At 40.7% G+C, this 26,447-nt stretch overlaps 4 protein-coding genes across 5 annotated transcripts; all 4 read right to left on the bottom strand.

The window, feature by feature from the left end:
- ddx47 (DEAD (Asp-Glu-Ala-Asp) box polypeptide 47) lies at nucleotides 1-4,815 on the bottom strand. 2 transcript variants are annotated; one of them, XM_086079189.1, is made up of 12 exons: nucleotides 4,637-4,815; nucleotides 4,340-4,433; nucleotides 4,008-4,196; nucleotides 3,858-3,929; nucleotides 1,899-2,021; nucleotides 1,711-1,778; nucleotides 1,533-1,649; nucleotides 1,300-1,446; nucleotides 1,015-1,152; nucleotides 869-939; nucleotides 612-741; nucleotides 1-347 (listed from the first exon to the last, which is right to left on the bottom strand). In XM_086079189.1, the coding sequence occupies exons 1-12, from the start codon at nucleotides 4,769-4,771 to the stop codon at nucleotides 171-173; spliced, it is 1,461 nt and encodes a 486-aa protein (XP_085935315.1). In that variant the 5' UTR covers nucleotides 4,772-4,815; the 3' UTR covers nucleotides 1-170. The 2 variants fall into 2 exon arrangements, with proteins under 2 accessions (XP_085935315.1, XP_085935307.1); XM_086079181.1 differs by having other exon boundaries at nucleotides 1,711-1,782; nucleotides 1,903-2,021.
- A 381-nt stretch (nucleotides 4,816-5,196) lies between these two features.
- wbp11 (WW domain binding protein 11) lies at nucleotides 5,197-11,498 on the bottom strand. Its single transcript, XM_086067283.1, has 12 exons — nucleotides 11,327-11,498; nucleotides 10,741-10,829; nucleotides 10,607-10,638; nucleotides 10,428-10,521; nucleotides 10,087-10,283; nucleotides 9,770-9,903; nucleotides 9,390-9,550; nucleotides 9,086-9,274; nucleotides 8,686-8,811; nucleotides 8,309-8,578; nucleotides 7,884-8,066; nucleotides 5,197-6,225 (listed from the first exon to the last, which is right to left on the bottom strand). Exons 2-12 carry the CDS (start codon nucleotides 10,802-10,804, stop codon nucleotides 5,582-5,584), a joined length of 2,094 nt encoding a protein of 697 aa, XP_085923409.1. The 5' UTR covers nucleotides 10,805-10,829; nucleotides 11,327-11,498; the 3' UTR covers nucleotides 5,197-5,581.
- A 1,878-nt stretch (nucleotides 11,499-13,376) lies between these two features.
- Nucleotides 13,377-14,844, bottom strand: bglap (bone gamma-carboxyglutamate (gla) protein). The gene is made up of 4 exons (XM_086083227.1): nucleotides 14,711-14,844; nucleotides 14,231-14,494; nucleotides 13,865-13,943; nucleotides 13,377-13,766 (listed from the first exon to the last, which is right to left on the bottom strand). Exons 1-4 carry the CDS (start codon nucleotides 14,766-14,768, stop codon nucleotides 13,664-13,666), a joined length of 504 nt encoding a protein of 167 aa, XP_085939353.1. The 5' UTR covers nucleotides 14,769-14,844; the 3' UTR covers nucleotides 13,377-13,663.
- Nucleotides 14,845-16,006: 1,162 nt separating this feature from the next.
- Nucleotides 16,007-18,400, bottom strand: mgp (matrix Gla protein). Its single transcript, XM_086079169.1, has 5 exons — nucleotides 18,273-18,400; nucleotides 17,018-17,128; nucleotides 16,913-16,942; nucleotides 16,658-16,751; nucleotides 16,007-16,529 (listed from the first exon to the last, which is right to left on the bottom strand). The coding sequence occupies exons 2-5, from the start codon at nucleotides 17,106-17,108 to the stop codon at nucleotides 16,370-16,372; spliced, it is 375 nt and encodes a 124-aa protein (XP_085935295.1). The 5' UTR covers nucleotides 17,109-17,128; nucleotides 18,273-18,400; the 3' UTR covers nucleotides 16,007-16,369.
- Nucleotides 18,401-26,447: the final 8,047 nt, after the last annotated feature.

Genomic DNA, 26,447 nt, shown 5'->3' with positions numbered 1-26,447 from the left:
TTCAAGTGGAAGAATTTTACTACAAATGATAAAGAAAAAAGACAAATTTAAATGTAATTAAATAGTCATGTATCAAGATAAAGGCAAGACCTTTTTGTGTCATAATGATCCAGATTTGGCATGAAAAAGACAATATTTAATGTTGTGGTTATGTACAGTCAATATTTAAGTCAACGGCCTCTGCGTCCACCTCTCCAGGCAGCAAAGCCCCTTTTCTTCTCGCCTCCTCGTCCTGCTCCCGGGCCTCCTTTCACCTTCTTCCTCACGCCGCTCGCTTGCTCCGTGTCATCCTCGTCTCCAGCTCGGTCTTTGAATCTTTTCCTTTTCTCACCTTGTTCCTTCATTTCCTGAAGGAATGTAATCAAAGTGTTACCTCGTCAATTCCTTTGTTTTATTCTAAGCTTAGTTTGCACTTTGCAGTGTTTATTAATGGCACTGCATCACACTGACGTGTTTCTAATATTTGGAAACCTTCTTTAGCTACATAACAGGGGTAACATATTAGTCACACTATATTTAAAACTGAGCCTTTAGTAGCCTATCTTCTAAATATAAAATGAAACGCAAGCTCTATGCACACATTTTAAGATTATGCAACAACGCTGACTCACCAGCCTGGCAAATCGCTGGGCCTCGCTGACCCTCTCCACCAACATCATCACCTCCTCCTCGTGGGTGGGGAAGGCAGGAAGCTTTTTTCCAATCAAGCTTTCTATTCTCTGGAAAAGCTCCACATCATACCTGAAGGGGGAGGAAGGGTCTTATGAGCACATGACAGACATTGGCAATTTGCAGCAGGAATAAGTTCAAATCTGAAAATGATAGTAGGTGAAAAGGGATACTGGCGAGACAAACAGGAAGTGCTTACTGGGTGACAAACGTGATTGACTTCCCCGATCGTCCTGCTCTGGCTGTCCGCCCGACTCTGTGGATGTAGTCCTGTGTGGGCCAACACATACTATAATCAGCTGCGTACGTTAATGAGCGGTGAAGAGACTGACAGCCCCGCGTTACCTTGGAGTGTGTGGGGATGTCGTAGTTGATGACGCAATCAACGTGTGGAATGTCGAGCCCTCTGGACGCCACGTCAGTTGCCAGCAGCACCGACCGCGACTTGGCTTTGAATTTATTTAGCGACCCGAGACGTTTATTCTAAACAATGAGAAAAGAGTGAGATATTAAAAATATCGCACAAGAACATATGCTGACATAAAACTAAAAGAAGACAAACATAATCAGAGAGTAGTACTGTGTTTTGCATTTTCATTACTATTAAAAACAAAAGCTCTGATGTTCTACCTGACTCATCTGCCCATGAAGAGGGATGGCCGTGATGCCAAGGTTCCTCAGCAAGAGCGCCACCCGCTGTGCACTGTTGCATGTGCTGCAGAAAATAATGAAGGAGTTGCCTGCCAGCTCGTTGATGATAGACACCAGATAACAATCCTGACACACACAACGCACAACCACAACGTGTTAGCAAACAGTCATCTTTATATTTCATGCCTGAAAACAAGCATGTGTATACAAACCTTGTATTTAGACGGTATGAAGATGTAATACTGCTGCAGTTTATCTACTGTGGAGTATTTGGTAGAAACGGCACACTTGACTGGGTCTTTCAGTGCCGCCCGCTGTAGTTTCTGGACCTGTAGACAATCAAAAGGATGGTCAATGTGGGGTACTGCGTGAAAACAAATGTGCAATTACCTTTTTGGTCATGGTTGCAGAGAAAAGGAATGTGCGCCTATCCCGGGGAATCACCTTCAAGATTTTATCTACCTGGTTAAAACAAGCGTACTCATATCATCATGCTTCCACTGGAAAAATGAATAATGGCTATATTTGCATTGCGGTTGAACCACAACAAATTCTGCTTAGGGGAGAAGTTTAATGACCCACCTCGGTCTCAAAGTCCATGTTGAGAATTCGGTCCGCTTCATCCATGACAAGGAACTTTAGCGCTCGCAGGTTGAAGCCCTTTGTGTTCTCCAAGTGATCCATCAGTCGACCGGGTGTGGCTGCACAAATGTATGTGTATTAGAAATGACACAGATGTAATAATGAATACTTCTACAATACAGCTGCCAACTCAAAGACTGACAGATCCGACCAAATTTTTCTGGCCCACTAATATGACCCTTTTTTTTTTTTAAACCATTCTTGACATAAATTGAATAGTGGTATAGTAAATGTTTGGTTGACACTATTTTCCATTACTTCAGATTTCTAGTGAAATTTTAAATCAATAAAATACAAGGACTATTGTACTACATAGTATTACAATATTATGTTTACAGTCACAATTAGGGATGACCCGGCCCGATCACGTGGTTGCTGACTCGATCGGAATCGGACATTGTCTCCCGATCAGGACCCAGATAAATATATGTGGTTATTTTTTATTAAATCTGGAGTTGTGCGGTGGCACAGAGTGACACTACAGTGACACTATTAATGTCATCAAGCGGCGGGGCTAAACAAGGAAATGGCGCAGAGGTATTTGGAAGTAGATGATTATAAGTTATTATCGTCTCTAATGTGGTAAGCGGAGACGGTGCGACTTGCACTGTGTGCAAAGTGAGCATTTTGTGTGGCGGAAAGTAAGTAAAGTAGATGCGTTGCACACTTTCCCGCTACCCTTCATTGACAGCCAGCCAAGCAGCCCTGACCGCCATTAGGAGCTGGCGACTTGGAAGTGCTTTGTGCCATCCCTGCGGATCCAGCCGCGGTCGCGCTTCATTTCGCGCATGTAGGTGCGCCGCCTGCGCCTCTGGACGCCCTTCGAAGGGAGCGGCACCTCGCTTAGCCTAGCGCGAATCCGGTTGGTCAGACGTCCTTAGCGGAGTCGCTAAATCTCGCCTGGGCCGGCAGTTTGGCCTGGTGCAAGTCCAGACCCAAAGTCATGATATGGTAAGATTAAATACTGCAACGAACTTGCCATTTCTGTTTAGCACTCTTATGTCCGACTGTTAGTGAACGCAACACAGGTCTCGCGGGAGGGGAGGGACGAGACGTGCGGTTTGGTTGTGCGTATTGTTGTCTTTTTTTTTGCTAGCCTCTTGAGTTGTACGTCCAACAGTGGTTTATTGAGAGAATTAAAAGGTTGACATGCCAACCAACATTTGGCGGTGGCGTTCTTGCAAGACGTTATAATACATTTTGCTTGCTTGTTCATCAAATTCAGCCTTGTTTGTTGTGAAGTTGGCTTGTTTCACGCACATATATACTGCATTTTTTTTCTTCCTAAAGTAAAACAACATTAAGTTCTCAAAAATAAAGGTCTTGTGAAAAATGTATATACTGATTAATAATACCCCTTTGAGTCACTCATAGATGTGCCAAAAAAAGGGAAGTTAAATGTTTTACTTAGTTTAACCACTGTTCACTCACCATATAAAAGGTGTTGGGGTAGTTTTGTTTAAAATAAATAAATACAAATTTTCCCTCCTCCTTAATAAAATGCTGAGGTATCGGATCGAGACTCGGAATCGGCCGATCTCAAAATGAGGTGACTCGGATCCAAAAAAAAGTGTGATTGGGACATCCCTAGTTATAATGGCAGGGATGAGAATGAATTAGAATGTAGATATTCTGAGTTCATTATCAATATTGCTTATTTATCCAATTCCTTCTTTCTTTCCTTTTTTTGTTTTACTCTCTCCTGTGTGCAGCTGTCATTGCAAATGAGAATATGTTCTCAATTATCTTACCTGTATGTATGTATGTATGTATGTATATGTGTATATATATATATATATATAAAGGTTTTTTATTCCCATACAAAATTTAAAACAATGTGGGTCTTGATGAATTACAGTTTGACATCCCTATTCCAAAAGAATGTAATGTCTTACCAATGACAATGTGTGGTTTCTTGGCCAACACCAAAGACTGAGACATCATGTCAATTCCTCCAACTACGACAGCTGAAACAAAAACATTGGTTTAAGACACAATCATTGTTTATTCTGTTTTATACCATTCATCTTTTACAGGACACCTACCACACTTGACGCCAATGCTTGAACCCAGGGCCTCAAACTGCTCTGAGATCTGAAAGGCCAACTCTCTAGTGGGAGTGAGGACAAGGGTATGCAGCCTCTGGGGTGAGGCCAGCAGTGACTGGAGGATGGGCAGAGCAAAGGCACCCGTCTTTCCTGAACCAGTCTCAGCCAAGCCGATGACATCCTTGCCTTCACGCCATGAAGAGAGAGAGAACAAATTAACATGATACCACAGCACTCCTACACACAACTTCAAATGGCAAAGTGTAAAATAACGATGATTCACATGCAAACAAAAAAAAGGAAGGAAAAAAAAAGAGACGACGTCTTACCTTGCAGGGCCAATGGTACAGCTTCAATCTGAATCTTTGTTGGACTCTTCCATCCCAGCAGATCACAAGCTTCGCACAGTACCTCGGTGACTCCCTATAAATAAATAAAAAAGTTAATTATATGTGTAAACTGTTGGATTTACATTTAGTTATCGTAGCCGAACTTCATTAGACAACCACTTTGGAGTAGGACTTCCGAAAAACGTTCGGATATTGGCTTACTTTCACCTCTCCCGCCTTGCATGTCATCTAGGACACAACATGTTCTGCCTTTTAATTTGCTTAAGGTAAACCTACCAGGTCTCGGAAGGTCTTTACTGCCTCCTGATTTCCGCCACTGTTGTCGTTAGTGTGATCATCGACACCACTCAACTCTTCGTGTATTTCTGCATCTGTGTTTAGCTTAGAGCTTCCTTCACCGACATCCGCCATGCTTTTTTTTTGCCTAACCAACGTGCCACTGTGCACCACAGTGCGCACCATAGTGCGCAGATGCGGAAATACGTTCAAGCGGAAACAGCAAAGATTCATGGGAATATGAGTTTTTTCCACTTGCAACTTGTTTTATTACGTATTGTAATACAATTTATTTATTACGTCTCACTTTTATCACTGGGCCCTCTATCACCCCCACCCCCCACAACAACAATAAACGAGAGCCATTATCCAGCCTGTTTTCCATGCTGTGATGAGCTGATCATTAGATTCTGTCGAGCTGAAGGAGGGAGACATGGAAAACAGTACCTGCGGTCACATAGTGTGATCCCTGATGCATCGCCTATACTTGTTTAATTTAGAAAATTAATAGGACAGCCTAAAATTTACATTGTACTTTTGATACATCACACAGACACAGGAGCTCTTGAAATGTTTATTTAGATGCAGATCAAACAGTTCGAGGCAGTAGTTTGCCAGTGGAATAAAAAAAACATACATGATGAAGTCTAATAAAACACAAAGAGTAGAATACATAATAAATCAACAGTAAAGAGAGACAAAGTCATAGAATAGCTTCTGGCAAAAAAATAAAAAATCCACTCAAGTAGACCTAATTGTTTCCTTTTACTCATAAAATTGCATATTTTATGTTAACAGATTGATTTTGTTTTACTAGTAATATTCCAGATTAAATGAAATCAACAGGCAGCAGTCTTGGCAACAGATCCAGGAAAGAACACTAGCCTATTACGCTGCAATTTGAGAGCCAAATACAGCATTTCTTCAGTTTGACCTTGGTGCGTATCACAGGAGTCCCTCCATCTCTCTCATAAAGGCTTCATACACCTGGTCCTTGGTCTTCATGCTGGGCTGAGCCACAGCCCCAAACTGAGCTGGGTGAGACATGCCCATGGAAGCAGCGGAAGAGTGATGTTTGTGGCCATGGCCACTTCCCATACCGTCATCCCCTCTCCTTCCACCTTTGTCTAACGGACCAACCACTGGACCTGGCGCTGCACCACTCTTGTCCCTTCGCACTCTCAGTGCAGTGGGCACAAACCGTGTGACCTCCGTTTTGGGATTGATAATTTGTGGTTTGGCAGAGATGGTGGCCCCAGAGCCAGCACCGGCTGCCAGGCCGCCTGCACCAGCGACAGAGGTGAGATTGGCCCGTTTTTCAATGGTGGCTGCGTGGAGGTGGCTGACAGCAGAGGCTGCAGCAGTCCCTGGAGGAGGGGGCATTTGCATGACACTGGCGCGCATGGACATTGATGGAGGGGGCATGTTGCCTTGTGAGCCATCCTGGCTGGATCCTGGGCCTTTTTGCCGCTGGACGAGGCTGGGAGGAGCACTAAGCACGTTGGCGCTGAGAGGTGGTGGGAAGAGGGCAAGCGGTGGCGCCAAGGGACGGGGGGGCCCTCCTGCTCTCGGGGGAGGAGGTGGAATACCTGGAAGGAAAAGCACAATTTATTTCCAATTAGAAATATGTAGTTTGAATTTAAAACAACTTGGGAATCCACCAGGGTTAAAGAATAGACCACAAGACAGATACAAAGATCATATACGGACACTAATCTACTTTGATGATGTTGATAAACGTATCTTCTGTTTAATGTACTTGTAAGTACACCACATATGTTCTAATTGTGCATTACTTATTAAATTACTACTTCTGGTTGTGTAATTTGATAGTAAGAGAGCATCCGGAAGTTTAAACATTAACCCATTAAGATTGGGAGCGCATAACCGCACTTCTACCGTTAAAGCCGAGAGCGCTCCTGTGCTCTTCTCGCTTTAAACCCGTGAGAGCGGATATGTCATTTTGTTGTGTTTTCACCAATTCTTCGTCTCTTAGCCGATAAAATGTATAAGAATATATTTTATTAGAGCGTTTATGGTTGACGCAGATTCGCGGGAGTTATGAAATAAATGACGCGATTGACGACGGCGCGGGAGGAATTCGAATCACTGTAACGAGTCGACAGTGAGATACTGCTAAGAAATATGTTTGCAGACAATGAGGATGTTGCTTTGTAACGGAATTGGCGACGAATAATTACCCCGATCCCCCGAGGTTTTTACAACTGCGCTCCAGTGTTGAAGATAAATATATTTGGATTTATACACTCGCAGATGCGACATTTGTTTGTTGATTTAAAACATATCTATATTGAAGGTTTATAATAACAAACTTAGGTTTGTGTGAACGCCACAGGTGTAAGCTCTGAAATGTTTTTAGAATTATGTTTATATCTGCTTCAAGGGCTGAGATATCAATTATTTTTTAATATTGTTGAATTTCCAGGAAAACTTTAGAGGCATGGCTTGCCAGGCGCTTTAGGCCTTAATGGGTTAATTACAGCAGCATTAGCTCTCTTATTATATCTCTTACAGTCTTATTTTACTTGTCAAAAAATGTCATTCATTAAAACTAGGTTACTTACATGGCGTAGTGCTAAATACGCCATAAAAATGTTGTTGACCTTTTCAGGGACAAAGGTTAATTTTGCTAGGAAGCAGTACCTTGAGCATTTGAAATGTTAGGGTTGCGTTTAAATGGCCATGTCAGAGTTTTCAATATTAGCTTTGTCATTGGATTTTTTTTTCTATGGAAAGGGACAATAAACAATCAAATGGACAATCAATTTGCCAACATGTCTGCGGTGTGGGCACATTTAAATTTATATTGTGCTAGGCTAAAAAGCCAGTGCTAAATAAATATTTTATAATAATATTATAATTTTAATTAATTATAATAAATGCAATGATAGTAAAAAAAAATGGCATGTTTTTTTTCCCGGCGTTTCAGTTTTCGGCCAAGCATTTTTCATTTTCGGTTTCGGGCAAACATTTTCATTTCGGTGCATCCCTACTTACAAGTTAAAACAAATAGACAGGAAGTTTGTAGACATTTGTCAGGAGACAATTATTCTCACACGTATGAACTAACATGCATTCAACTCAGCAGACTTTGTATAGGTGGATGTGTATTACAGATCTCAAACATGACGTGCCGTGACGTTAAAACACTTCAACATTCTTTAAATTCACTCCACAAATTAATGCCACCAGTTTAACTTTACTCTGCCCGCAACCACAAGCTTACCAGGTGGTGCTGGGGGTGGTAGCCGGGGAGGGGGTCCACGTGGTGGGGGGCCAGGAGGAAGACCGGGAGGGGGACCAGGTGGTGGGCCGGGTGGGCGACCAGGTGGAGGTCCAGGGGGTAAAAGACGAGGTATTGGACCTCTCATGCCAGGAATACCCAATGGCCTTAAGAACGGAGGAGCACCTGAAGACACAATGCATAAAATATAATACAAATTAAGATTTCAAGCAAAAGCTAAACAGATAAGAGTTGCAGTGTATTTGTCAAGTTTTAGATAATTTTTGTGCAAAGGCAGAGCAGTTGAAACATTTGCCCTAGATTTGATTGTTTTTAGGAATAACAGCAATGACGGTGATGAAGTGTTAGCTTTGTTGACTGCAGTGTGTTTCGGGCAGACGTGTCAATGAATAGGATCCTAATCTGACCTGGTGGGGGGCCAGGAGGTGGACCAGAGGGTGGACCAGGAGGCCTGATTGGTGGAGCTGGTGGAGGACCCATAGGTGGAGGCCCAGTCATTGGTGGACCCTGCAAGGGTGGAGGCTGTCCCACTGGACCGCTTGGAGGTGGGAGACGCTGACCAGCAACCGGTTGGGGCGGCTCCCCTGGTGGCCCCGTGTCTTCAGCGTCAGAACTATCCGATTCATCTGTGTACTCTTCCTCAACTTCTTCTTCGTCCTCTTCAGGAATGGACTGACCTGAACAGAGAAAATAACATCATGTCACATTATTTACAAAACTGGTGAAACAAAACAAGGTGAGTAAATTTGAGGAGAGATTATTTCCACGAGTTCAGTACACAAACCTGCCATCCTTAACATCATGGCCTGCAGGGGCGTGATGGCCTTGGTCTTCTTCCCAGATTTTTTTTTCTTTTTTGTTTCATCTTGGGATGCATCTGAAGGCATATCTGCAAAATGTACACTGCGACCTAAGACACAGTACAACATCAAAATAATACATTAGTATCAGGACACAAACATATAGGCAAAAATTGCAAATCACCCAGAAAAAGAATGAAAAAAAAGATCCTGCAAGACTCAATTAACTTTCGAGAAAGTTTATCCAATTTCTTTTTGATAACTCAAGGAGAACTGACAATTTTGGAGACAAATGTTGTCATTTTGAACATGCTTCTACTTTACAATGTAGACTTGACATTTATATTTATAGCATATATCTAATAAAGCAGATATAACACTCACCAGCCTGTATTTCACCTCTCTCCTCACGTCTGTCTGCCTTTCTCAAGTCACCATCTTCATCCCGCTCGTCGTCACTGTCTTCCTCAGACTCGCTGTCATCGTCATCTAGATCGTCCCTGTCGCTTCCACTGCCGCTGTCCTGATCTCTTCTGTCTGTTGAGGCCCTGTCTAAGCCAGGAATTGAGGGCTCTACTCAGGCAGGAAACAAAGCAGAAAGAACAATCTAATTAGTAAAATAAACATCCACCATCCAAAAGATCAAAACAAAAGCCATTAATGAAGACAAAGTTATAATTTGTCTTACCAGATTCAGTGCCATAAGGCCGCCGTGAAGGAATGCCATACAGAGCCAAGACTTGAGGTGGTGGGGGTCCAGGTGGAGGCCCGGGTGGTTTCTTCCCAGGAGGTAAACGTGGCACAGGTGGCAATGTTGGCAAAACCAGGCCAGACGATAGAGGTGCTTTACTGTGGGGCACACAAACGAATGGTGGCAATTTAACAATCTTGATCTGCCGTTCGGGAAAATCCCGATATTCCAACCCCGTCCCTTGCATAGAGGGGAGTTTCTTCTACACATATGCCAAGACCTCATGGTCTTGATCCAGGTTTAAGACAATCGGACACCAAAGAAGAGCTCACATTTTATTAGACCTGGACAAAAACAACAACCAAGTTAGAGCCTACCCAAAAAAGGAGCCCTTCTTCAGTATTGAAGGAGGCTGAGTCCCCGGTAGAGGGATGTCCTGGATGTGAATATTGGAAGGTGCGTGGGGCATATCTGGTAAAGGAATACTATCAACCTCCACGGATTCTGCATTCTGCAAGGGGAAAAAACATTAACATTGTCAACAAAAACACAACACAGCGTTTGATTGATACATTGAATTTCACTCTTATGAAGTTTGACAACTTGCAGTATAAAATGCTGCTCGGTGCATGTTTTAGGTTAAAGGTTAAAACAAAAACAACAACAACAAAAATATAAATATATATTTACAAACCTTGACTGAATCAAAATAGAGTGCTAGCTGGCCCCGTTTACTCTCGTATTCTAGTTCAAGTTTGCGCAGATCCTTGTAGGTTTCAGGATTCTCCCGCTCATACAGACGAACGATACGTTCAAATGTCTCCCGCAGCTTCTTCCGCTTGTCTCTCAGCACCTTCTCATTCAGCAAGGGCTGCTGGACTGGGTTGAACTCTATTGCAGAGATTAAATAATACCTTCAGATTTAAATGAATATTACAGTTACAACATAGTGAATGTGCAATCTGCAGGTCTTAAAATAACCAAACAAGTCTTACAACTGTAAGTAAGATTAATGGTGCAAATTCAGTTTCTCACCCATCTCATCCAATTTCTCCATGTCTCTGATTATCTGTCTGGGGTCCTTCATCTTAAGCACAGCTGCTCTCACCATCATTCTCTGCTTTTTGTTCTATAAATTAAATAAATAAGTTAGGAAATGTAAATGGCAACATAATTGCCTCACAAATGATTTAAAAATACAATAAAAATAATACCTTTTTTAATTCCCTTTTCCTAGCTTCTTTTCCTGTACAAAAAAGTGTGTGCAATGTGCATTATTATGGTAATCTGGTAACAACAGATAATTTATGTTTATTTGCACTATTTGATCCTGCTGGAATGTACTTACTGGCCTGATCCGTGGGGTTCATGAATTTCCCACTCTTGGTGGACGAAGTTGAACGCCGTCCCATTGTGATGCTGCTGTCTTCCTTTTGCCTGATGAGACATTCAAATCCATCAAACCTAGAAGATGGTTGTTTGCTTCACATGCCATCCTTGTTGATCAAGAATGACATGTGACGCAAACAATCAGCTTCCAAATATATGCATTTAAAAGTTATACACACAGACACGGTTTCCATTCTACAAATACATGCATTTCAAAAAGCAGTACATCACTGATCTCTTAAGGTACATTAACGAAACAGTCATGTGCGCAAATGGTGCATTCATTCATTACACATTAAGTATACTTTTACATTTACACAAACCTCGCGATCAGCGAACGAATCCACACCTCTATCTATAAAAAATATTGTGCTAAAAATAATCAGAGGTAGAGAATATACAGATTGATTATTTTAAAAACAAGCTAGATTACTAAAACGACGTTGGGAATTAGCCGAAAGCTAATATTAGCCTGCACTTGTAGCTAGGGCCGCGTTAGCTTCAACACCAGAGAACACACACAGAGAAAAGCAATACAGTATTACCTTAAGAAGAAAACAAGTAGAAAGGGTAATACCCTTCAAACACGACTTCGGGTAATAAGGTTCAAATGCGATATTTTGCTTAAGCAATATAACAGAAACCAAAAACCCCCATAACTGAATGGAACACGACTTTTCGTTAGCCGCTCGCCATGTTTGCGCTGGCACTGGGAGCCGTAAGCAACACCGGAAGTAGATCAAGTTGAACGGACATCATAAAAATAAGACAGCCGTGGCACCAGGTGTTGTTATCCAAGCCGTAGTAAAACGATAAAATACATTTTGTTACACCGTTTACTTTCATTTTCTTTCAGCAGATATTATAACTATTTTATCCCCACCAAATCTCTTCACTAAATAAATAGTTTTACTCAAATACATAAAATATTTTTTTAATATTCAGATTTGAAATTGAGTTGATTGTTTACAGCATATAGAATAATCACTTTCAGAGACAATATATGCAAAAATAAGAGAGTGACTATACATTTACATGTTTTTACTGCCATAAATGTCTTTCTGTAAATAAAGTCTGAATGTCAGAGGGTGGTAAACGTGAAAAAAGTACACAGCAGAGGGCGACAGTCCACTGTTTTATGCTGCCTATGAAAACAAACAACACCTAAATTTTATGAAATAAGACTATTAGGCGGAAGATCATTTTATTACCATGAAGCATTTTGCATTACATAAAACAAGCTGACATATACAACCAATTTAAAAAAAAAATCCTCCATTATTGACAAACTGGAGTAATTGGCAAAGGAGTTCATGGGGCCCAATCGTACTTCTTCAGGGCTGTACTCCTCAAAGCACCAAATTACAACATATTAAAAATATATCTGCTGGATTGATTGATTGATTGATTACTAAATAGACTTGATTAGGACTTTGCTTTTAACTCAGAAAACTGAGTTTAGAACAAGCCTACGCCCTTTTCATTCCAGTAATGAGGAAATTCGTGCAATCTCAGAGATGTGAATGTGAGAAACGTACCTATCATATGTTAAATAAAAATATCTCACTGTTGATAACTAGTGGCTATTAATGATTCCATAATCAATTGAAAGATAAATTACAGTTAAAGTACAAATTTGATATGATTTGAGATGTAAATATGACAGAAACTACACGGCCAATGTTAATGAAACTAAACAGGCTTAATGTTGAACAATATAAGATTTATTCCTCCTAGTATGAATGAAAAATTAAAAGATATGTGGATTTAATAGCCAAAACAACAAGCGAAAGCACTAACTTTTTTCTGTTGATATGCATGAGAAACTTGAAGAAGACAGGTTCAAGTAACATATTGTTTTCAGTGATGAGCTCACTATTCATACAAATGGCAAAGTCAAGAAGCATAATGTTCGTATTTGAGGTGAAGAAAGTCTGGAGTACCGAATTGTATGTACCGCGTCGCAGGCAGAGCACATACGGAACATTGTGAAATCGGCAATGAAATCTACATATCTTACATTTTTTCATTCAAATTTGGAGGCGTGAATCTTATATTGCTCAACATTAAGCCTATTTCGTGTCATTAACCTTGACCATGTAGTTTCTGTCATATTTAAATCTCAAATGATAGCAAATTTTATGAAACACTCTGGATATAAGATGGGACCATACGCTTGCCTTGTGGTTAGGCTCTTTTGTGGGGATTTTACATGTTCCATTGCGTGTATTCTGACTTGCTCCCACATTCCCAAAACATGCATGTTAGGTTCATCCAAGACTCTTGAGCTGCCTATCGCCGTGAACGTGTTGTGTGAATGGTTGTATATGTGCTCTGCTGTGACTGGCTGGCAAGGTGTTACCTTGGATAGATGGATAGATGACTACATACAGCAGGCTACATAGCATGCCAGAATGTAAGTGTGATAGTAATATTTCATACAGGAATATTAAGCTACATAGCCCTATCGAAGGTTAGTCTGTAAGGAGTGTAAGCACTTGAACATTGGCATACACACAAAAACTGAACTTGTGTTTAACTCTTCCCTGTAAACTTCATTTATCACACTTGAGGAATAACGACACAACACACATATTGATTTTCATTATTTTTTTACTTAGTCATCACACTACTCTACAGGCAGAAAGAGGTGATAGAATCATAGGCTCACCTGGGCTGGTCTGTACAGAATTGCAAAGTAAGTTCACATGCCAGTGCTATTCCTCCAGCACTGCTCCCACATTTTTGCTCAAAACACTTTTAGAACTGTTTTTTCAAGTTATTTGCATAGAAAAGGGCTTCAAATTTAAAGAGGAAGGTGATAATAAAAAGCAATATAAAGCTGTTTATGTCATGATGGGGAGTCAATTGTGGTTTGACGTCTAATAAGGAACTGGTCCGTAGTAGGCGTTGTAAGCAGCCACGACTCCATCTGTGTCCATCATGTGATCGCAAGACACGTTGGTCTCGCAGACTTCTCTCAGGCTGAGTGAAGAAACAGAAGATAGAGATATGCTTTTCAAACATATTTTTGGTCAAAGTCATTCATAAAAGTTGTTCTTGGTTAGCAGTATGTACAATACCTCTCCACTTGGGTCAGGGTCAGCTCTCTCCTTGGCACCACCACTGCAGCGGCCTGTGACCTGTCCACAAAAACTTGTCCTGCACACCACACACATTTAACGTTACGTCATCTTACTTCATTTTATCCTTTAACCTTAAGTTATCCTACACTTCACTGCTGATCACACAAACCAAAGCCAAAGCCAAATTATAGTAGTACCGCACATTCGTTACAGTTGACGTGTAATTATTTTTCACTTGAGGTGGTCATGAAACAAAATCCTATCAGTTTTAATTTCCGTATAGAAAAAAAACAATGTTTGACTCATAGACAAAAATATGCTATTCAGGAGCTACAGTGCGAAAATGTGAACCCATGACCTTACCATGATGGCGGTAGTTGTAGCGGTCATCACCGTTGTTGTAGCGGCCATCACCGTTGTTGTAGCGGCCATCACCGTTGTTGTAGCGGTCGCGGTCACCGTTGTTGTTGCGGTCACCGTTGTTGTAGCGGCCATTGTCACCATTGTAGTGGCCATTGTCACCGTTGTTGTAGTGGCCATTATCGTAGTTGTCATTGTAGTTGCGGCGGGGGTTATCACGCTCATGACGGTCTTCATCACGGTCATCACCGTTGGAATCCATTGAGTCTGGAAAATATGAAAAATAAAACAAAAGTCAGTCAGGTTAAAAAAAATAAGAAAGAAGAAAACTGAAGATAACAGAAGGAATGTGTTTTTGTCAAGTGATATGCTTGGCCTTAAGTTTCTTTATCAATGCTGATTTGAAGAGAAAAATCTTTAAATACGATCATAATACCTGCTATATAATTACACAGCAAGCCTATGATAGACTGGATTTCTTACCTGAAGCCAGACAGGCAACAGCCAGGGTGCAAAAAACCAGGATGGCCAAAGTCTTCATCTTGAGTGTCAGGCAAGGACGAGGCTTGAAGATGGGAACGGCTCTGTTGTTCTTCTCTCTGCAAATGTATAGACCAACTCAGATTTATACACGTGGCTCTCTTGATATGATTGGTTAGGGAATCATGTATCACACACACGCGCACACACACTCTAGAAAAAAACAAACATTTACTCTCACATTTAACTCTTAAAGACTTTCTGATGAGGCTGATGTGAAATCAAAGTGGACTAATTACTGATATTAGTTTTTGTAAAAACAATATTACACCTATTTTTTTTGCTTCTTCTGTGTGTATTGCTATATATATATATTTTTTAAAATATATATATATATATATATATTTTATATATACATTTTATAAAGCTGTTTTTTTGTCAAGCAAAATATGTCATGTGAGATAGTTGCAGAATTACAACCAAACTTCTGTGCAGGATTTCTGTCTAATTTCAACGTGGAGTTTGATGACGTGTCAGTGTTGTGATGCCTTTTAGAGTAGCCTGAAGAATTCTGATAGACTAGCCCCTGTCACTTTGCCATACTTGCCATAGAGGTCATATTACAGGACATTTGAAACATACAAAACCCAGTATCTTACATAACAGTTTAATTCTGATCATTTGTAATTTATAACAAATCCCATTCTATTTATTAGTATTACTACCATTATTATTTACTGTATAAAAGAGGTGTCAAATTCAGGAAGCAAAAACCTTACCACAGTTTGGCTTTAGCCACAGGTGTTTCTACTCCACCGACAGGTAAACGAGCTAGCTCCCTGTTGATTATAAGCACCTGTGGCTAAAGCCAAACTGTGGCATGGTTGACTCCTCTGCTGGCTAATCCCTCACGTAAAAACTCAAATTGCTTATTTTCTCCTGCTTTTTTCAGCCCCCCCCCTCTTATTTGGATACATTCTGGATTGCTCTTGCAGGGATCACGCAGGATGTAATTTCACCGTCTGAGTCAATGTTGGTCCTTGGCTGTATTTTAGAGAATGACTTCAACGGACTTTCAGTTCCATTTCAGGACATCTTGATGGGATCATTTGTGGGTATGCGGGAGCACAGAGTGCAAAATCATTAAAGCATTTTGGGCTTTCAAATCTGCTGTGTGGCAGTGTGTTAGAGCAACAGTCTGCAGCAGTAAAGCTCCCACTTTTATACGGCGCATGGATTCCCCTGATCATTGCAAAAAACACTCCCAATGAAAAGGCAAAAGGAAGATGAAGACAAACACAAAGTAAAATATTTTTATTTTCTCACTGACAGCAGAGCTGCGGGTGGATGATGGGTGATAACGTAGTGTGGTTAATGTACAGGGAGCAAACATAACACACATAGCTTATAAATGATTGCACGATGAGATCATCGGATAAAGAAGTTATCCTGTGCTGATACAAATGACGGTGCATGTTCATAATAATGAGTTGTCTTGTCATTTATCGTTTAAAAAAATTATCACATCCAGAGAACACCATTATAACTTAAGTCATATATATAATAAGTCCCTGTTGGTGAAATGCGTCTGTTGCAAACATGTATCCAGATGGTGGAGACACTTTTGCATTTGGTTCATTATTGTGTGTGCATCGGAGTTGTTTAATATCGGCGAGCTGCAGTAGGTCTCCTCTGTGGTGTGCTGGTCCCAAAGTATCTCCGGTATGCCACCTGGTAGCCATGGTGATAGGCGAAGAAGCGGCAGGGAGAGTAATCTTCGCACGTCTCGGCACGTCTCTCTGCTGGGGACTTGACCCTGCGACTGAAGTTTAGAAAGGAGAGAGATGTGTCTTTCATTCCTCTTGCTTTTCATCATTGCCACTGATCTTATTGTGTGTTGTGTAATTGTGTGATTTTTTTCAATCTGCAGTGTATAGATGTGCATTTTACCTCATGAAGTAATTGTTGTAGCCGTTTCCTCTGGGAAGGTTGTGTCTCTGCGGCATGATGAAAGAATTGGCTCGCCTCGGGGCCACAAACACATCTGAAACCGCAAAGTTTTTCATTTAACTCAAACACATAGTTCACACAAGCCAGACAGCAAGCCACTCTGCTCTTTTACTCTACTCTTTTAAAGTAACCTTGAGTTGTATTTAGTGCGAGTGGCATGCAACCGATTTTGAAAGAGAGTGAACATTGATTTACCTTCACTGGATTCTGTGCTTTCATTGGAGTCTATGGGGAAAGACATGGAATGGGGTTAATCAAAAATGCTTAACTGGATATAGTCACAGTGAAGGCAACACATACCTGAATTTGAGCGGGCAGCTCTACCTCTGTTAAGGCAAACGCACAGCGAGAGCACAGCACAGAGTGCAAGCAATTGAAGAAGGCTTCTCATTTTTGGGCCTCTTTCTCTACCTGGAACATGGGGGTCAAAAGTTACATATCTAGCATTTGCTTTTTTATTTTATTTTATTTTATTTTTTTAAAGATATAACCAGTAGTTGTTAAGTTTGAATGATCTGATATGGCCTTTAAATGTTCCTATAAAATAGAGCTTGAAATCCATAGCATGCAATAAATAAACTTATTTTCCCATGCAGTATAAATGTCTAAATGGGACAAATATAACTTAAGTTATATTTATAAAACCGGCTTGAAAACCCTCAAAGCCACAGCCAATCCACAAGAAGGGCCTTGGAGTTCAAAATTCTATTTGTGAGGAAGAGCCATAAAAGAGTACTTGGTGTTTAACGCAGCACTACCAACTCGAGGAGAAATAGATTATGGTTATAAAGAAGTGCGCACACACATGCAGGCACAGAATTGGCACATATAGAGTCATAGAAGATGTAAACTGTAAAATGTGCAGAAGGTGTGCAAAACAGAATTACTTTGAACACTTTTTACTCTCATGCACACATGCTGTATTTGCATGCCTGCACTGGAGAGGAGCTTTCATCCTCCTGTCTGTTTGTGCGGTTTGGATACGATTCAGTTCCAGCTGCCTCCCCTTTTTCGCTGTCAATAGATGCTTTCATTATACAGCGAGCACACCCACCCACCCACGGGACACTCTGACACATGCTTACACACTCTCAGAATTTTCATAACACCAGCCCCTCAGGCATATCTTGGCCCCGCTTAAAAACCCGCAGGAGTGGGCACAGAAACAGCAAGTCTGCAGGCCAAAGTTCAAAAGGAAACCACATGTGTGTGTGTTTGCGTGTGTGCATGTGTGTTTGGAATTGCTGACTACAAAGTTTGCAGAATTTAATCGGCACTTAATTCTTCACAGGTGTGTTTATGGCCCGCAAGCCCCTGCAGTTAGAATGTGTCCACCTCAATGGAAAATGTTGCTTACATGATAAATATAAAAAAAACTAAACTAAAATAGAACCATTTTGCAATATTGTGAAAAAATATGTATTAAAAATGTGATATTGAAAATGCATAAGACATTTTTAATTGTACAAAAAGAAAAAAGAAAAAAAGAAAACGTCTTACTCAATAAAAACAAGACTAGCAATTAATTTAAAAACATATTCCATAATGTACTCACCGTTAGTTAGGTATGGAGTAGGAAGAGTTGGTAATATCAGTCAGTCTATTTTTCCTGAGGAATATTTCCTAATTCCTCAGAGCAAGACTTTTATACTTACCTCTCCTCCCTCCACCCTTTCATTTCACCCACCGACTCCCTCCCCAATTGCCCTCTCTCCTCCCTTCTCATATGTAGCAACCCTCTTTTTTTTCCATCATTTATTCAAACCAGAGTATTAGCTCACGCTCCCCAACTCCCATGATTCACCAGTACAGTTAGAAAAACACAGAGGGGGTAAACAGAAGCAGGCTGAATGAAGTCTGGCTGCAGGACACTGAAACTGGCTCATAGCAGGTACATGATAATATTCACTGCCATTTGACAGCAAATTATATGAAACGCACTCACCACCATCCATCTCTCCAGGCAGTGAGTGGATGCGTTCCACTTTTAGGCCCCATAATTCAGATGTGGTGAGGCATGGGCAGCAGTGATTCAGAGAGCAAGTCCTCAAAGATTTACTTGGGGGGATTTTGGAAATGTTCCTTTACGTTCAGGAAAAGTGGATGTGTTCTCATATGGGCAGTAATGTCTGGGATAGTCAATAAAAAGTCATCGTTTAAGGTGCAAACAAAACAAGACTTTATTTTAAAACACAAAAAAAAGGTGATCACTGATTTATTGTTATTTGTGAACATGTCTCTAGTGTAAAAGCACTTATGTGGTGGCTTCACAGCCAAGTCCACCAATGTCTCAATGGTCCAATTATGCTGGAGTAAGATTATGGTGTATATCTGAGAGTTATGTAACGCCAAATCACTTTTGGCTCAAGCAGAATAGCTGAGTGAGAGCCGACCTCTGCCCACAGTAAACAAACAAGAATAGGAGGCCTGTCGATGCCAGGAAGCCGCGAGACGCAGACAGTCACATCAACATTAGGATGGAGATAAAGGCTGCAGATGATGTGGGGGTAATACACACATTCGGTTGTGTTATATGAGCGGCTGTTGACTCTGGAACCACCGAGCAGATTATCGTCCACTGAAAATATGAAATGTCCAAATTCAGCAGTTCTTAGTGGGAAAGTGCAATGACTGAGAAACGGTCCAATGAAACCTTGCACATAAAATCCACATAATGATTGTACAGTACTGTTACCATACTCTCACACCTTTGACAATTGCACCAGACCACACCAAAATGGGTTAAAAACATATGCTGGCACCTCACACAAGTGACTTGAAACCCATACAAGCTTCCCATATCTAAGGCCAAGTTTTAACATTGAGTTAATGACGTCCACTGTTGTGTGTTCCAGTGATTTAAAAGCATAGGAGTGGCTTGATTGGTTGTTAGCATCCAACTGCCAGATCCAGATTAATGAGAAATTAGAAAACAGGAAGTAATGGGAGGCGGCCATCACACCCATGCATGACTAACAGTACATATTTGTAAAAACATATGTTTATTGACTGTTATTATGAATTATGTCATTGACTTTATTGACTGCTTTTTATATTTTATTTTATTCTGATGGCGTTTTGGTGTTTACTGTGGTTTCTTGTCTGTTTTCATTGCAACTTGTTATTTAGTTGGATCATGTAAAACCAAAAAAAACCCAAGCTTGTGTTACTTTTTTTCTTGATTCTTAAATGAATAATGCATTGATGACTGGCCTTAATGGAGGTTTTTACTCTACTAAGAGCCAACCCAAGTTCTGAAATCACATGCCTCTTGTAGGGCCATTAGTTAGTGCTTCGCATACGATGTCCATGCAGCTGGCATGTGATGAATTCCTACTCAATGCCCACTTGCAATCGCCCTGTGGTTGATTAGAGACCAGTCCGCAGTATCGTCTGCCTGCATACTGAACAAGGTGAGCAGTATAGAAAACCGATGGACGCACATGCCACTTTTTCTTCATATATACAGTATATATATATTTTAAATGGAAGTCAATCTTAAACATTTCTTGACAATAATATGTGACCTCACTAGTCTAAACATGACATCCTGATTAACATTACATTTTTGGAATATTTTTATCCATCTCAGAGGGCGGCCATTTTGCCACTTGTTGTCGACTGAAGATTACATCAATGTTGCTCAGGTACAACAACCAATCACAGCGCAGCTTCTGAAAACAGGTGAGCTGTGATTGGTCGTTGTCTGAGCCCTGATAAACATTGATGTCATCTTCAGTCAACAGCAAGTGGCAAAATGGCCGCTCCCTGTATTTTGCTCCGTAACTCACATTCCACTAACGCAATATATTAACCAGAATATCATATTTAAACTAGTGGGGCTGCATAGAACATATATTTCTTCCCCTTTAAAACTGCTTTCCATTCTGTTTTGCTGCAAGATTCAAACAGATCAATTGATTCCAAGCCAGGAGGCCTGCAGACTCTTGTCGATTGTACCCCTTCAAGGCCTCACACCTGGCCTCAGGCAACAAGCCACAGACTGCACCCACACAGACAACTGGCCAAATTCAGAGCAGAGCAGTCCCTTGCAAGTGTGTTCCTCAGACATTTCCGTTCTTTCCTTGCAAACAGTCTGGTCTTTCCTCTGGGCCCACTGCCTCGTCTAGCCTTCAAAGCCGCCTCAGTGTTGAGTGTTTCGTAGCCTCATTGCCCCCTCCAGTCATCCTCCAGAGTTGTGCTGTTGGATCACAGGCTGCTTTGCAAATCTTTATCACTGGCACTGGCTGGGATGCCCTCGCTAAAGGCTCTTATCTGCTGTTCTCACAGGCTGAGCGTTCCCTCTAATCTGCTGCCATCACCCCTGTCTAGTCCTAGTTTGCCCTGTTGAACTCTTCTGTCTGCCCACTTTACAGTTTTTTTTTCATCATATGGATACCTTTTTTTGTGTTCCCACTAGCAAGCATTCACATACTATTTCACATTGTCTTACTACTTTTCTTAGCCTGGACACTTTTGAAAACCATTCTGAAAGAAGAACAAAGGTGAGATCATGGTCAGCCAAGCAAATAAGGTGGGATTGCAGTTCTAGTGTCACCAGAAACTCACTGAACGTCCAATCAGAGTTCTGTGACAGCCTTTCTGAATTTTTCATTGCACAACATTTGTAGAATACATTTTCCTGATATCTGGGAATTGCTATGATTGCTATCATAACCATTCTAATCCTAAACTCCATTAACTTCTATTTTTGTTCATTTCTTTCTTCAATTTGGTGACTACTTGTGAGAAAAATCAACAACATTTTTTTTCACTGTCTTTATCATGTGACTGATTTTTACTCCATGTAAAACACTATACAGGTTGTTCTAAAGAGCTTTATAAATAACGTTGAATTGAGTTGAGTTCCAACCAAAGCTTTTCTTTACAATAATATACTCTATTTTCACAAGTATAAAATGGTATTGTGAACAATAGTGTTTGTGGAATATGAATAAAGCAGCAAAATCCACCCATCCAACCATTAGGGCTCGACCATTGACTGTATTGTCTTAGCAGTCGCACTGGCATATCCTTTTTTGACATTTCTAAATGCCCATTTATTTACATTCTTCAGTCAAACTGAGTTCTCAGTTTGGTCATAATAACGTCACGATCTCACAACATATGAGATACGAATCGATTTTGAGCTGGCTTCAGAAGAAGTCCATTCCATTTTTAAAAACTCTCTTTTCAGAGTCAACTTCATAACAGCAAATATCTTCAAGTAAACAAATAATTTGATTGGCTCATTTATGGTCACGTGATCATAACAAGTGCTACGATAGCACTGAATAGGCACAGTCTGTGACAGCGGTGTACTTTTTGAGGAAAAAAATGTGACGATTCACAGGCCGCCACTCGTTATAAAGGAATTAGGGCCTATTCAATAATAAATAAATTCCCAATTGTCAATCCGTCCTGATATAATGAATGTTATCAGTTATCAGCCATGACAGAAGATGAAGAAATGTGATTGAATTATTGGACAAGTGAAACTGATTTGGGACATTTCAAAACGAGGGCATGACCTCAAATGAGTGAATATTTTTCTCATGTCTGTAAAAACAGAGAGACATAATCCAACTTGTTTGAGCTGGCTTGTTTCCACAGGTGTCTGAGCAGGTGTACCTCAGGGTGCTGTGTGGTTCCGGCAAAACACATACAGTATTACACAACACTTGCTATATGTGGACCCCAACGAGAGCACCAAGACATTTGGCCTGCTATTTTTTGCTATTTTTTAATGTTCTGTACAAGTATTCACTTCTATATTTAAAAAAAAAAATGTATTCAAAAGCAAGGAACGAAGTGAGTGACTCAGATAGTCGATGAAAATAACTGGTGATGTAATCATGTTCCCTGAGCGTGCCAGTTCATGGCATGATGGAAGTTACGGGCCAGACTGGATGAAGGACAGACGTTACGCACCACTGTCCGCCTTTCGGAGCCTTTTGGTGGTTGTGTTGTCTCACGGCTGTAAATATTGCCTTCTGAAAGTCAACATTTACACGTTGTATTTGTGTTGCATGGCATGTCAAGCACGAACAATTTATTTCAGTTTAAAGCAATGGAAATGTATGTATATTTTAGCCAGTTTTGGCACAGTTTTCATAGATGCACAGCGGGATTAAAACAAGAAATTCAACAGTGATTTTAGCAAGTAGATCTTTAGCATCGATTGACCTTTTATTATTTGTCATTGTAGGTAGGCAATGGCGGCTGGTGGAAATGTTTCTATTACGGGCCATGTTACTCGAGGAGAGATCACATTAAGAAGAGATCACATTAACCAATCAGCTTGCAGCTGATTAAAAAGCGTCACACAGTCACCCATCCTCCCTTGAGTCCCTGCTTTCCATGTTGTTCACAAACGCTAGCCGCTAAGCTAACTTACTCTGCACAGTGTCTTTGGACTGCCGCAACAAGCTGCACAGTGTGGATGCTCTCCTCTAAGTAACTAATCCGTGGCGGAAAATAAAATAAAACTATTCCCAAAAGTGGACGAGGAGTAGCTAACAAACAGCAAGAAGAAAGAACAAGTGAAGATGGAGAAGCTATTGCGAATCACTAAACTAAAGTGAATATGCAGAGTCAAGAAAGACTGTACGCCTAACAGAGGTCTTGCCTGGAAGCGCGTTAGTGTGGAGAGCAACTAGTTTTAAACAGCAAATTAGTATTACAGTTACAAGTATCAAAAAGTAAAATAAGACAACAGCGACATAGTAAGTGCCTGCTGGAAAACCAGAAAGGACTCAGCTACGGCTGCTGTCAGCCATGACGAGAAGCTTATAACGTCAAAATCATATTCAATATTTATAACATCAGCATATCATTATATGTTGTTTGCATTTATTCACACTATTTTGAACCACAAAGTACAGAGTTTTGAGATGTCCACATTCATAGGTCCCAATATTACTGTATGGGCCCTACTTTCATAGACATACATCCACTGGGCGTAAAAGCTGTTACATCTTGATTTTCCAACAAGGGCATGTCTATAATTGAGCGTGTTTGGGAATTTGGGTGTTCCTGCGGACCGAGGACGTTTTCTATTACACACCTCAGCCACACTGGACAATTTGGTGATAAAAAGTAGACTAGAATTTAGACCAGCTAAAAGTAGGTCTAAGTTGTGGCGGAGGTGGTGTAATACAATTGTGGTGGATTTGCTTGAGGCGCAGGCAGACAAATTCTGAGCTCTAAGGACGTGTGTGGTGGATGTCATCCTACTTTATACGTATGACAACAGCGTGTGTCAATTCCTCTAAATCATTGTAGAAATCAATTTACTGAATACATTATCATTATCATTTTAAATATATCTTAAGCACCCAAAATATCTCTGTTCATCTGTCTATGTGAGCAATGTGTAGTGATAGGCAAAACAAATAAATGGGCAATAAACCTGATGTATTCAGCTGCTGCCATTCGTTTGGAATGAATCATGGCTTCCTCTGAGCATATCAACTATGTGATGAACTAAATAGGTCCAGGGTTCACGCTGATTTAGCACACTTGTGAGTAAATTAAGACATTATTACAGTATTCACACTTTTGCAATTTGGTGAATGTAAAGTGGGTGCCTTGGCCCCGTAAACGCTGGGAAACTTTAAGCCAATCATGCTGCTTAAAATAAAAACGGATATTTAATATTACAAAAATGCTTTCAAATGTGTTTTATAGATTGTGATTACAAAGAAATGTAGGTTGTAACAATTAGATTATTCGTTAAGTATACTGGCGAATTACACAGTGTTGTGCTGTTCTGATTTCACACTTACACTTATAAGAGTTACTTTTAAATCACCCTGCATTTATGTATCTTCCACAGTTATTGTCATCCCGCCTACACACCAAACCAGAGCAGTCAAGATTGTGGACACAAAGCAATAATGTCGCTCGCCGTGGTGCCAAGGTATCACCTCAAAGCACTTACTGTACTAGGCACACAATCCGATTGCTCTCAGGTCGTCTATATTTTACACAGAGCCGCAAGAGAGCATTGGCGTGGGGTTGTATGTGTGATGTGTTAGCGAGAGCGCTACATCAATGATTTTTTTTTTTAAACAATTCTCTTAGCATTCCATTTTATTATCATTTATTCACAGTTTTAAGTTGCAGGCTTTATTTAGACAATTAGTTCAGTTGGGGCAGCAGTGCTGTGGCCCCCCCCCCCCCCCCCATCTGCTCCTCCGGCCTTCAGGGTTGGATCGCCGGCCGGGGACCGGGGAATTGTGCCCTAGTGCTGCCGTGGCCTGGGGGGCGCTGGGGGGCTGTGCTTGTCTTGTCGGGCCGAGGTCGACGGCTCCGCTCTTTGGAGGAAGTTCTTATGCATGCCAGATCACCACACCAGCATCTACTGAAACTTTAACACAATTTGCTTCTCCTACTGGTCGCTGAATCTGTATCATCTATCCTTCCTTCTTTCCTTCCTTCCTCCCTGCCTTCCTTCCTTGAGTTTCTCCTCTGGTCTCTTAAGGTCTCCCTAATCTGTTAGAATTTAGATGTTTCTGAGGTTGGTGAAATATTCTGGTTTTGTAACTCTGTGGGTGGTAGATGGTGTCTGGTTGGTGCTGGATTTCACTTTGTTTAATCTTTCTTTCCTTTGATCCTTCCTCTGGTCCCCTGAGAACTTCACAACGCTCTGAAGTATCCGGTTAAAGTGAAGGCTCTGGGATTTATAAGGTGAATTAAAGAGCACAAACTCACTCACACGCACGCACGCACACACACACACAGGCAAAAAATAATAAGAGCGATGATGGCATGTTCACTTGAATGAATAATACTCTTAAAAAAAATAAAAAATCAACAATTATGATGATGGCATGTTCACTTGAATGAATAATACTCTAAAATAAATAAATTTTAAAAATCGACAATTAGTTCTTATAATGTGCAGTTGAATCAATGACTCTTGAAGCCAATTAGACAGATGTGTAAGTTTGGTTACGCTCAAAGCTGCTTCCTCTTCGAAAAAGGGACTGTTCCATCAATAATGTTGCCAAGCGCTTGCTCATTGAGGGAATTTATGTGCCTCTAAAATTGGGCGTAGATGTCTACTGTTTGAATGGTTCCCAAGATAAATCTTGAAAGCTGGATCTTCCCGTATGACTGAATTGATAATGTGATCTACAGTATTTACTCATCCATCGTATGTAAGTTGTTATTTTATTTGGGAAAACAAGACAGACCCTGTGCTGTCACAAATGATTTAAATTATTTGTGCTCATCAACGCCACACTCGCCATTCCAATTTGCAGACTTTGTGTTCCACTCGACGTTGCCAAAGATACGTTATGAGGTTTTCTAACACCTCGTAGTCACAAATCTCTCAAATTGTCAACTCCAGTGCTGGTGGGAAAGAAGAGGCAGCTGCTTGGATGCTTTCCTGTCACTTCCAGCCTTGTAAACAAACTCTTGCAGCCAACCTGTTGCAGAAATAGGACATCACATAAAAACATATAATCCTAGTTAGGAAATAGATCACACTCTGACCAAACAATAGCATAAAGATGAATTTGCAGTTATTGCTTAGTGAGGTTTCACCAGATTGAGCGTGTGGGATCCAGATGGATATATAACATATAACCCCAAAATTGTTCTCATTGTGTGACTTGGAAGTGCTTGTTGTTTTTTTATTGATCTCCTTGTGCACGAATCCACAATGCCATAACCACAAGATTGTTTTTTTTAACACTTTGCTTTGACATACTTAATTTGA

This window comes from Leptonotus elevatus, chromosome 1 (assembly GCF_054856555.1).
Source record: "Leptonotus elevatus isolate MCC_2025b chromosome 1, RoL_Lele_1.0, whole genome shotgun sequence".
In the NCBI taxonomy this organism is placed as follows: Eukaryota; Metazoa; Chordata; class Actinopteri; order Syngnathiformes; family Syngnathidae; genus Leptonotus; species Leptonotus elevatus.
This window is presented reverse-complemented; position numbering and strand designations above follow the sequence as displayed.

Coding starts and splice junctions, on each gene's coding strand:
- ddx47 (XM_086079189.1), bottom strand. CDS start 4,771: ATGGCGGATGTCGGTGAAGGAAGCTCTAAGCTAAACACAGATGCAGAA. Junction 1,447..1,532: donor TCATACCGTCTAAATACAAG/GTTTGTATACAC, acceptor TGTGTGTGTCAG/GATTGTTATCTGGTGTCTAT. Junction 742..868: donor TCAATCACGTTTGTCACCCA/GTAAGCACTTCC, acceptor CTCCCCCTTCAG/GTATGATGTGGAGCTTTTCC.
- wbp11 (XM_086067283.1), bottom strand. CDS start 10,804: ATGGGACGGCGTTCAACTTCGTCCACCAAGAGTGGGAAATTCATGAAC. Junction 10,284..10,427: donor GGAGAAATTGGATGAGATGG/GTGAGAAACTGA, acceptor TCTCTGCAATAG/AGTTCAACCCAGTCCAGCAG. Junction 8,812..9,085: donor GAGAGGTGAAATACAGGCTG/GTGAGTGTTATA, acceptor ACTGTGTCTTAG/GTCGCAGTGTACATTTTGCA.
- bglap (XM_086083227.1), bottom strand. CDS start 14,768: ATGAAGACTTTGGCCATCCTGGTTTTTTGCACCCTGGCTGTTGCCTGT. Junction 14,495..14,710: donor TGTTGCCTGTCTGGCTTCAG/GTAAGAAATCCA, acceptor CATATTTTCCAG/ACTCAATGGATTCCAACGGT. Junction 13,767..13,864: donor ACCCTGACCCAAGTGGAGAG/GTATTGTACATA, acceptor TTCTTCACTCAG/CCTGAGAGAAGTCTGCGAGA.
- mgp (XM_086079169.1), bottom strand. CDS start 17,108: ATGAGAAGCCTTCTTCAATTGCTTGCACTCTGTGCTGTGCTCTCGCTG. Junction 16,943..17,017: donor AGCTGCCCGCTCAAATTCAG/GTATGTGTTGCC, acceptor CTTTCCCCATAG/ACTCCAATGAAAGCACAGAA. Junction 16,752..16,912: donor AAGCACAGAATCCAGTGAAG/GTAAATCAATGT, acceptor TTGCGGTTTCAG/ATGTGTTTGTGGCCCCGAGG.